We start from the raw sequence: 12053 nt of genomic DNA on the forward strand, positions 1-12053 counted from the left end.
CATTCAGGTCACATATTTCCATTTTTGAGGAAGGGACAGGGCTCAGGATTTAAAGTGTGTGTGTGTGTGTGTGTGTGCGTGTGTGCAGTGTCCCCGCAGCACTGACTAGGAGACATTGGATATGGCTCTGCACATATCCCACAGGAAACAAAATATTCAGGATTGTGTCTTGGATTACTCAGACATCTGTCAAATTATTAGAGATGGTGAATGGGAAAAAAGTGTCATTTAATGCACACACAAAAGCCGACTAAGTAAGGAACAATTGAGCACTAATCGACTAGCTGTGCTGATCAGGAAATTATTCAAATGGGCAGAACCTGCAAAAAAAAGGAAGCTTTTTATATAGAAGACTGTGGCGTTACACCCCACAAGTCAGTTCCCAAATGTATGTCTGCAGTTTGTAAGTCTGTGGTGAGTTTAGAATGTTGGCCTGAGTGGGCGGAGTTAGAATGTCTGGGGAGGGGGAGGAGTGATATATAAGGGAACGACGGAGGGGATTGAGGGAGACTTTTAGGTCCTCTTAGAGTCTGAGTCTTTAGTGCTCTCTGTGTTTAGGGTACTTAAGTTCTGGGAAATTTGAGATTCAGGGTAGAGAGTGGTGACTTTAGAGTGTGGTGTGCACATAGTTGATGTATATTAATCAATACAGATAATAAAGAAAGCTCAAGAGGGATTGTGTGAGAGAAAGAAAAGTGCATATGTGAATGAAAGGATTGGATGAAAGGTTTCAAAAAGGTTTTAAAGGTTTTATTTGAAACTAAGCTTGTGAACTTTTAAAATAAATTTTAATTATTTTGTTTTTAACTACCACAAAAATCCCATGTGTCTGTTTGGCATTTATCATCTGAAGTTTACACATTTAGCACCCACTCTGACAATAATTCACCTCAACACATAAAACTCACAGTGTTTTATTTTATATATTGAAATCCTTCTCCATTTAACCCATTTCTCCACATAGTTTAGAGGAAGGTGGTTTTTATCCCTTGCCTCAGGCGTATCAAGCGGTGGTGCTTAGCTTGAGCAGGGAGTAGCAGCGGCCAGGCTTGGTGTTCAGAGCCTGTGTCGTGGCATAGTAAGTGGTGGCAGCGTCGGGATCCGAAGTAGACTCTGGGCCTTGCTAGACGAGGCCTTAGCGCGCTTTGAGACCCGTTTTCCCTGGTGTGCATCCAGATGACGCACAGGGGAATCTGGGCCCAGGCCGCACTGAAGCCTGCCTTAACGCACCATAAGCGAATTTGCTTATGGCGTGCCTTTTCCGCAGCCCCGGCCTGAGGCCGGGGCTGCGGAACGTCTAGCAAGGTCCATGGCTTTTTGCGGCTACTCGCTTACTCACGAGTAGCCGGGAAAAGCCACAGACTGGGCACAGCGCTCAGCGCTGTGCCCATCGGACCGGGGGGATCCCGGGGGGGGGGAGATAGGGGGAAGGCCAGACCGGCAGGAGAGGGAGATGGCGGAGGATGACACGGGACAGGGAGGGAGAGGGAGGACGGGTGACATGGGTATTGGGGAGAGGGAGGACGGGTGACATGGGGGATGGCGGAGGATGACACGGGGGATGGCGGAGGGTGACACGGGGGACAGGGATGGGGATGGGGAGGGAGGGCAGGGAAAGAGTGGACAGGAGGCATGGGAAGGGATCAGGACCAGATGGGGGGGTTAAGTAAAAAAAAAACTTACCTTGTCTTCGGGGCGCACGTGGCCCCTTTAACCAAAAAAAAATGGCCGATGCTGCAGGTCTTCCGTAGTCCCTGCGCGTCGGCCGTCTAGGAGGCAGGGCGGCGCACACTAAAGTTAGCGCGCCGTCACCCCGCCTCCCTGCCGGCTTATCCAGCCGGGTCTAGCAAGGCCCTCTGTTCATTTATAGTGACAGAAGTCAAAAAGGATTTTATTTGTGAACAGGACCCTGGGTGGTTACTGTAAAGCACCTCTGAGGTCCTTAGCTGTGACAGTTACATATTACCTAAGTCAGAGGTTGCTCTGATAAATTCTCTGACAGGATATTGTTGTCTGTGGTGAGATACATGTTATATAATCTCAAGTTTACCACTCCTGACCTCAATTGAAAACTCCAAGTACCATTTTATTTATTAAGGTTAAGTCTCTGTCTGACAATGATGGAGATTTTAGGGTTGAAGAAAGATGCCCTGACAGACAGATGTAAACATTTAAATTTGCCAACTGAAGGAAAGACTTGATGAAATGAAATGGGCTCTTATAGAATATTACAGAGTTCATGCTACGGGTGAAACTGAGGTAAATCCTCTGAGGCAAGTGCCTGTAGGAATGTCTCCTCAATACATGGAGCTAGAAAGAGAGAAATTAAAACAGCACAGAGAACTTGAATTAGAAAAGATTAAACAGCAGGAGGCTGATAGAGAATTGAAGAGAGCTGAGTTGGAACAACAAGAAAGGCTGAGGGAAAAAGATCGTGAGGTGGAAATAAGATTAAGAGAAAAAGATCGAGAGCTAGAGCTAGAATGAATTGCTTTGGAAAAGAGAAAATTTGAGCGGGAAGATCAGAGGAGAATTGAGAAAGGGGCTAGACCTCCCAAATTATCTCCTAAAGACTTTACCCCTTATATTGAGGGGCAAGATCCCCAAATTTTCTTCAATACCTTTGAAAAGGCAGCCATGATGTGGGAAGTAAAGCCACAAGATTACAAGAAATTTATCCCTAACTTGATCAAGGGAGACCTGGCTGAAATTTATAACAGTTTTCCTGTGGGGGAAGCTTTAGATTTTGCCTCATTTAAAACAGCACTTTATAAAAGATTTCGCTTTGGGCCTGAGTATTTCCAGAAGAAATTTAGAAGCCTTAATGCTGTGTCATCCAAATCTTTTGTGGAGTTGGGACACAAGTTAGCAGATCATTTTGAGAAATGGATCACCTGCACTGAGGTGAAAACCAAACAAGATTTAGTTGATCTGATGATTAAAGATCAATTAATTTTTCAAATCCCTCAGGATATAAGATTGCTGGTGAGAGATAGAGATCCGAAGACTTATCAAGATGCAGCTTCCCTAGCTGATCAATTTTCCTTAAATAGGGGCTACTAAAGAAAATAATATTAAACCAGGGTATAAGCCTAATTGGGGTAAAAAAGAAGCTGAGGTAAATAAAAATCAGTTGCCAACGGAAAAGGCGGGAAACACCACCAAACCTCTGTTTGGAAAAACAGACCTCACATGTCATCATTGTGGGTTGGTGGGGCATATTAGACCACAATGTCCCAGGCTGAGAGAAAAGAAAGAGAAAAGTACCTCAGTAAGGAGAATAGATATAAATAAAGATGCTGAACATCCCCAAAGTTCTCAGTGTTACACACTGGTGTGGGGAGAAATGAAAGAATCAGATCAATCTTTGTGGGAAGATGTTCTAATAAATGGAAGGAAGCATAAAGCTATTCTGGATACTGGAGCTCGTTTATCTCTAATTAGAGTAGATCTTGTAATGAGTGAGAAGATTATTCCTCACAGAAAAATTAACATCAAACCTGTGACAGGGCCCATAATTGAAATTCCTGTAGCCGAGATGGAAGTTACATGGAGGGGAGTCACAGGGAAATGTATTTTGGGTGTTAATTCCTGTCAGGAAGAACCTCTAATCCTAGGTACTGATATCATGGGGTTAGAAGGTAGAAAAGTTTTTATTATTACATGCTCACAAGCAGCAGTGGAGGGCTTGTCAGACAATTGTAGCAAATCTGGAGATGCTGAAGGCATGCCTCTGCAGTTGCCTAGCAACCCAGCTGAAGGAACTGCTGAGCCAGAAAACATCGTTGCAAAAACTGATACCATGTTTGCTTTACACACAGGAAATGATCCCATCTTGGAAGTTTTAAGATCCAAAGCTGAAGCACAAGAAACCTCTTTTAGTGACACTCAGAAAGAGCAGGTTTTCTGGGATCGGGGACTCCTATACTGAAAGTGGTTGCCCAGGACGAAACAAGGAAGTTGGGGGGCTAAAAAGCAGCTTGTGGTACCAAAATCATATAGGGACCAGCTGCTGAAATTAGCTCACGACTCCTTTTTGGCAGGCCACATGGGGATAGGTAAAACCCGGAAAAGGTTGATGGCTAATTATTACTGGCCGAATATTTCTAGGCAAGTCACAGAGTTTTGCAAGTCCTGTGAGAGTTGCCAGAGGGTGGGGAAAAGTGGGGACAGGGTCAAGGCTCCCCTAAATCCCCTACCACTTATCAACCAACCCTTTTTTAGGATAGGACTGGACCTAGTAGGACCCTTCCCTAGACCTACACGGATGGGGAAAAGGTTTCTATTGACCATTATAGATTTTGCCACAAAGTTCCCAGATGCTGAAGCCCTTCAAAATGTTGATGCCTTGACAGTAGCAGAAGCCCTATTAAAAATCTTTTGTCACTTGGGTTTCCCCCATGAAATTTTGAGTGATCAAGGCTCAGCTTTTCTCTCTTATGTAATGAGATGTTTGTGGAGGTTTTGCAGTGTCAAACATATAACATCTACTGCTTTCCACCCACAAACAAATGGGCTAGTTGAAAAATTTAATGGCACCATTAAGCCGATGATTAAGACCTATGTGGCAGACCATCCCTTTGACTGGGACAAAAAATGTCCCTACTTTCTCTTCGCTTTTAGGGAAATTCCCCAAGACTCCACTGGATTCTCACTGTTTGAACTAATGATGGGGTGGAATGTATGTGGTCCCTTAAGTATTATGAAGAAAAGCTGGGAGGGAGAATTAGAAGAGAAAGAATCCATAGTAAATTATGTTTTGAACCTTCAAAATGACATGAGGGAAGTTATGGAGCTGGCACACACGAATTTGGCCAAAGCCCAAACCAAGCAGAAAACTTGGTATGACAAAAAAGCTAGAGCCAGGAACTTTGAAATAGGAGATAAGGTCATGGTCTTCTTACCCCAAAAAGAATAATCAGTTTGAGGCTGGTTGGGAGGGTCCTTACATTATTTAGGATAAGATTGATCCCACTACTTATCGACTAGAAGTGCCAGGTGTGGAAAAATTGAAGGTTGTGCATATTTACATGTTGAAACTTTTTTATGAGCGCACCATCCCAATTTATCAAATTTCATGCAGCTTCCCAGATGAAAATGTAAGTGAACCAGATTTATTGATGGAGAGTAAAGAGGAGGGTGGCATTGAAAGCATTAAGTGGGACAGCGACACCTCTCCGGTGGCGAGGGAGGCCATTTGGGGAGTTTTACAACAATATTCCCACCTGTTCAGCTCCAAACCAGGGCGGACAAACATTATAAAACATGAGATCAAGACTGGGACCCACCCCCCTATTAGGTTGTCGGCTTACAGGGTGAATGGGAGTGTTTTGGAAGCAGTCAAAAAGGAGATCCAGGACATGTTAGAACTGGGGGTTATCCAGCCATCTCATAGTCCCTGGGTGTCTCCTATTGTCCTTGTCACCAAACCTGATGGGTCCATTAGGTTTTGCATTGACTTTAGAAAAATAAAATTACTACCCTTGATCCCTACCCCATGCCAAGAATGGACACCCTTCTAGACCAATTAAGTTCTGTGCAGGTCATATCCACCCTAGACCTGTGCAAAGGCTTTTGGCAGATGAATCTAGAAGAGGGATCTCAGGAAAAACAGCTTTCATCACCTCAGAAGGCTTGTTTGAATTTTTAGTACTCCCTTTGGGGCTAAAAAATAGCCCCCCCTCCTTTCAGAGACTAATCAATGAAGTTCTAAAAGGGATGTCAGGGTTTTCGCTAGTTTACATTAATGATATTGCCATTTTTAGTCAATCCCTTCCCGATCATTTAATCCATCTAAGGAAGGTGCTGGATGCTATAGAGGTAGCAGGTCTTACTTTAAAAGCTACCAAGTGCCAGTTTGGGAAACCTCAGGTGACTTACCTAGGTCATTGAGTGGGGAGTGGGACCCTTGCCCCAATAATCAGCAAAGTAGAGGCAATTAATAGCTGGCCCATTCCCACTACTAAGAAGCAGGTGTGTGCCTTCCTGGGAATGGCAGGGTACTACCGCCGATTTATCCAAGGCTTTGGAGAAAGGGCTGCACCCCTGCATGAACTAACCCCAAAACAGAAAAGAGAGAAAGTGGTGTGGACAGAGCAATGCCAGAAGTTGTTTGATCTTCTCAAACAGGCATTATGCACTGCACCAATATTAGTGGCACCCAACTTTGAAAAGGAGTTTATTCTGGCCACAGACGCTTCGGAGGTCGGAGTGGGAGTGGTACTGTTGCAGATAGTGGACAATGTGAACCATCCCGTGGCCTATTTCAGCAGGAAGTTGACACAGAGAGAAAGAAACTATTCTACTGTCCAAAAAGAGTGTTTAGCCATCGTTTGGGCTATGGACAAAGTCAAGCCATACGTGTGGGGACAGCGGTTTGTCCTGCAAACAGATCATCGAGCACTGTTGTGGCTGCAATCCATGGAAAGCCACAAACAACTTTTGCAGCGGTGGTCGTGGTGGTTCCAAGACCTCAACGCAGAGATCCAGCATGTGGCAGGTCGAGAGAACATCATCGCGGATGGACTGTCTCGCCAGGAATCGTCCAATTCACCAGTAAAGTAAGACTTTGTTGTGGACATTGTGATGCTCCTGGACTTTAAAATTGGAGCCAAAAAGTGGACTAATAAAAATGTAGTTTTTTTAACTTGTTTGATTTTCCAAGAGGTTTGTATGTAAATATATTGTTATTGCTATTAATTGTTATGTATAAATGTTTAACCATTTTATTTCCCAATCCCTATGTACAGGTCCAGGAATTAAACTAGCCCCATACTCGAGTTTTTTTTTTTTTAAAAAAGGGGGGGAATATGTGGCGTTACACCCCACAAGTTAGTTCCCAAATGTATGTCTGCAGTTTGTAAGTCTGTGGTGAGTTTAGAATGTTGGCCTGAGTGGGCGGAGTTAGAATGTCTGGGGAGGGGGAGGAGGGATATATAAGGGAACGACGGAGGGGATTGAGGGAGACTTTTAGGTCCTCTTAGAGTCTGAGTCTTTAGTGCTCTGTGTTTAGACTACTTAAGTTCTAGGAAATTTGAGGTTCAGGGTAGAGAGTGGTGACTTTAGAGTGTGGTGTGCACATAGTTGATGTATATTAATCAATACAGATAATAAAGAAAGCTCAAGAGGGATTGTGTGAGAGAAAGAAAAGTGCATATGTGAATGAAAGGATTGGATGAAAGGTTTCAAAAAGGTTTTAAAGGTTTTATTTGAAACAAAGCTTGTGAACTTTTAAAATAAATTTTAATTATTTTGTTTTTAACTACCACAAAAATCCCACATGTCTGTTTGGCATTTATCATCTGAAGTTTACACATTTAGCACCCACTCTGACAATAATTCACCTCAGCACATAAAACTCACAGTGTTTTATTTTATATATGGAAATCCTTCTCCATTTAACCCCTTTCTCCACATAGTTTGGAGGAAGGTGGTTTTTATCCCTTGCCTCAGGCGTATCAAGCGGTGGTGCTTAGCTTGAGCAGGGAGTAGCAGCGGCCAGGCCTGGTGTTCAGAGCCTGTGTCGTGGAAAAGACCATTTGGTCCATCTAGCCCAATACTAATCACTGGAAACAAGGCCTTTCCAGGGTTTCAGCCAGGATTGTTTCCTAGCCGTACCTGGAGATGCTGGGGATTGAACCTGGGGCCTTCCACATGCAAAGCAGGGGCTCTACCACTGAGCCACAGTTATTTATAAAGAAAAAAAATCCCTTAAAAGCCCTAACAACACTTTGACTGACAGGCTGCTGCTGCTGTTGCTGCTGTTGTGTTCTATAGCAACAAATGAACACAGATGCAAAACCCTACCAGAAATATCTCAGGAACATAGGAGGAGTGGGGAACACAGCAAGACAACACAGGAAACACTGCAATGCTTTAACATCAAAGTTGTGGGGCTTCCCCATAACAATGAACAGTGCCCAGCAATTCCAGTAAAAGTAACCTGCGCATGACCCCTCTCCCCTCCATCTCACTTGCTTACAGGTAGAGGCCCGCATTGTCCGAGCTTCTTCCAAGAGGTGCTGAGGACGACTCCGCAAGGGGGAGAGTGGGACTGATGAAGTTGGAGAGAAGAAGAAGAAAAACGAGTCAGAAACTTGCGGAGAAGGCATGTGGTCTTTCTTAGCCTGACTGCTGTTAGACCTGTGAGTGTGTTGTTTTTAATCACCTACAGTTATTCTTTTAGTGACCAGATTTGCGCATGGGCGGATGCTTGGTCAATAAGTCATGGTGGCTTGTTAACTATCCCCCACATGCCAGGAGCATGCCACCCAATTTCTCTAATTAACTTTGCCAGGCACAGCTTCTTCTTATGTGGAAACCCAGCAAGGGTGGTTGGTCGGAGTGCTTAACAAACCACTCAGAAACCACACTCTGTTTCAGGGTTGATGGGTGATTCATTAACCACCCCAATCAGCCACCCTTAGTATAGGTTTGCACATGACAAGAAGCCACACTCAATGAAGGTAATTAGGGAAACAGGCTAGCATGTGACTGGCATGCACAGGGATGGTTAACAATAGGGGTGTGCACGGACCCCCCACTCCGCTTCATTTTAAGATCCGCCATTTTCGGATCGGCCCGCTCCGCCCCGCCCCCACTCCGCCTGTGCCCACTCCGCTCCGCTCGGAGCTCCGGATCCGGATCGGAGCTCCGGTCCCCCCCCATAGGGGGGGTTACCGGGCCCTGCCGCCATCGCCGCCCATGCAGCGACGGCGGCAGAGCCCAGTAAGGAGGAGGGGGGCCTTACCTGCCTCCGTCCGCGGTCCGTCGCCGTCTTCAATTGAGCCCATGGTTCCACCAGGAAGTCTGGGCCGCAAGTGCGGCCCAGACTTCCTGCTGGAACCACGGGCTCAATTGGAGACGCTGACGGATCGCGGACGGAGGCAGGTAAGAGAGAGGAGGGCGGGGGGCGTTACCGGGCCCTGCTGCTGTCGCCGCATGGGCGACAGCGACAGCGGCAGGGCCCAGTAAACCCCACTTACCTTTCCGTCGGAGCTCCGGATCGAGGCGAAGGATCCGCCTTCACCTCGATCCTCTTCGCCACGCTCCGCCGGCCCCCCAATCCTCTTCGCCTCCGCTTTAAGGGCAGGTGAAGCCCCCCGCTCCGCTACTGCTTCTCCGGTCCGATTAGAAGCGGAGCACATCCCTAGTTAACAAGCCACCATGGCTTATTAACCATCCTTGTGCCAGGCAAACCAGGGCAGTGTCTCCCTGCATTCCATCTCTGGGTTTCCATTCTGTTTACCATGGACTGCTCTAGCCAGGTGTATTACTGCAATACTATAACCCTTGAAAAGCTTCAAGTCAGAAAACATCCTCCCTCTCCCTCCCTCTCTCCTGACCCATATCCAACCCCAAAATACACTATATCTGGGTTCAGACAACACAATAACCAAAAGTGGTTTAAATAGTCGACAGTTGGTTATTTAACCCACTGTGGGTTATCATGTTGTGTGATGGGAAGTTTTTTTTAACCGACAGTTGGTTATTTGACTGAAATAACCAATGCAAATAACCAACACTGTGCAGAGTTGGCTATTTGAACCACTGTTGGTTATCATGTTGTATGGAGGACACCATTGGTTATTTCCTCAGCCAGTGTCGCAAGGCAAGAGCAATCAATGACTGCTGCTCTAGTCCAGCTGGCAGGATAGATTTTCGGCATCAATGGCTTACAGGATATTAGCGGGAGGACTGGGGCGGGGGAGAGAGAGGTGGGGGATGAGTAACTCAGTGTGGACTAATAGTCAGCTCAACGCTGATCCTAATCCACACCATGATTGATTATTATCATGTTGTGTGGGGAGTACCCCTAGTTAAACAACTGTCAAGTTGGCTATTACCCCACCATTGACTATTATGTTGTCTGAACACAGCCTATGTCAATAAACCCACTCACTGTTTGATTTTTTAAAATGCATTGCTACCTGCACAGAGCCTAAAGGACAGGTTGTGCTAGAAATCGATAGTAAATATTCAAAAGAATTAATATATGGAACAGAAGAAGAGGGTCATAATGGTTTGCTCTAAAAGAGGGGCTCATTCTACCTGCTTGGGGGTGTCAATCTATACCAGGGTCTTGCTGTGGCCACCATCCTTGACTGCTATGTGGAACAATTGCTACCCATTACCCCCATTGACAACTCTCCCAAACCCCTTCCACTCTTCCGTACTCACGGTTGGGGTGACTCCGGCAGTGATGCACGAGACGAACAGCCTTGGCCATCATGCGCTGTATGGAACAGACATGGTTTTATATTCTATACATTTGCTTACTCTCTCCATTTTCCTCCCAAGTGATCCATTAGTGAACAAAACAGCCCTGCATGTTGGAAGTGCCTCCTTGTGCGACTGAAAAACCTCCAGCAGGTGAATGATAAATATCTCTAACCACAGCTCCTCTTCACGTGGCCCGCACTAGTTCCACTCAATTTTCCCTATAGCCCAAATAATCAGTTGGACTGTTGGGAAAATAACATCACTAATAACAACACCACTAATAGCAACAGTGATCCTTGATTTGAAGAAACCTCTCAGGGTTTGAAGAAACCTCTCAGGGATCATCCAGAAAAGTGGACAAGCATAAGAATAACTCTTCTAGTAAACTTTCTAGTGAAACTATCAAGGGTGAGCATAATGGATGTCAGGTCTGTGTTAGAATATAAAAAGCTAGAATAAAAAGCTTGATGGGCAATACTATCTTGATCCTTACACGATGGCTCAGTTCAGACAACATATTAGTCAACGGTGGTTTTAGAACTCCATATTGGAAAATACTCCACACAGAATATCTGCACTGTGCAGAGGAGAGTTCCTGCACAATCGTTCTGTTGCGTGTTGTGTGGCGGGCTCCATGGAGTTTTCTGGTGCATTGAGTTGACTTTTCCCACTGGGTACTGAGTTCTCTGGCAAAAGCAGCAAAAGGAGGGAGTGTCGCTCTAGGAGAGCCACCAGGATTATTATTTTTTGCAGCAGTGGCTGATGGGAAACCACTGGGAGGACCAGAGGAGGAAAGAGGGTGGTGGAACATCGCGATAGATTTTACTCAACTCCACAGTAGCACACATTCACACAATGGTGGAGTTAGAACATGTTGTGTTGGGAAGCACCCCCTAAAAACTCAACCGTTGAGTGGAGTTTTAAACACTGCGTTGACTAACATGTTGTCTGAACTGAGCCTATATTGTGAATATTGTACATTTCAAGCATTTGGCAGCATATGAATTTTTAAGCTGTCCAGAGTCTGTCCTGTGCTTATGGTCGACTGTTGAAAGTTGTTTTCTGATATATGTACATTGTCTGTGTACATTGTCTGTGTGTTTTATGTAAATGGTTTTTTAAGGTTTGTATACTTTATTTTGATGTTTTTAATCTTTGTAAACTGCCCAGAGAGCTTCAGCTATTGGGTGCTATAGAAATGCAATAAATAAATAAATCATGATTGGGGAGTCTCTGGGGGCAATGCATTAAAGTACCTGGGAAGTAGAGATCCCATTGGGGTTGCTGTGACCTCCTCCTCCCCACAGTGACTCCAGTCATGATCACCGCTGTAGCATGGAGCCTCCCCTTCCCCTAGCAATCCCACCCCCATGTGTGCACGTCTCCATGCACACATGTGTGTGCATGCATGGGCATACATGCAGGAATGCATATGTGCCCATACAGCCCCTGATCCACCACCCATCACTGAATGAGGCCCACAGGGCCAAAACAGTTGCCCTCTGCACTGCTCTCATGAAGACTGGCTGCTCTTGCCAATAGCATGGCACGGTGAGACAGCTTCCATTTCCCCAGCCACACCTCTCTACTCACCAGCTTCTCAAAGTTGACAAGGTTTTCCACCAATGTGCGGTTGCCCTCATGGATGAAGGTCATGTCTGCAAAATGAAGGTGAGTCTGCTCATCACTCATGACAAACAGCCGATGCAGTCCAGTGTAGATAAAACTCTCTCTCTCTCCCTCTCTCTCTCTCTTTCTCTCTTGTGAATGCACCCTCAAGGCATGCCTATGTTCCAAACTTAACTGTCATGCTTTTGGGTCAAGGCACCTCC

The 12053-nt window shown here is 45.5% G+C and overlaps 1 protein-coding gene across 2 annotated transcripts in view; it reads right to left on the reverse strand.

The window, feature by feature from the left end:
* Positions 1 to 12053, reverse strand: part of RAPGEF3 (Rap guanine nucleotide exchange factor 3) — a 74591-nt gene that overhangs the window by 1673 nt on the left and 60865 nt on the right. For both annotated transcript variants that reach the window (XM_063119261.1, XM_063119260.1), the window contains exons 25-27: positions 11815 to 11879; positions 10180 to 10234; positions 7982 to 8053 (exon numbers count right to left, since the gene is read on the reverse strand). In XM_063119261.1, the coding sequence (XP_062975331.1) occupies positions 7982 to 8053; positions 10180 to 10234; positions 11815 to 11879 (192 nt within the window). The remainder of the gene's footprint in view (positions 1 to 7981; positions 8054 to 10179; positions 10235 to 11814; positions 11880 to 12053) is intronic.

Source organism: Elgaria multicarinata, chromosome 3 (assembly GCF_023053635.1).
Source record: "Elgaria multicarinata webbii isolate HBS135686 ecotype San Diego chromosome 3, rElgMul1.1.pri, whole genome shotgun sequence".
Classification (NCBI taxonomy): Eukaryota; Metazoa; Chordata; class Lepidosauria; order Squamata; family Anguidae; genus Elgaria; species Elgaria multicarinata.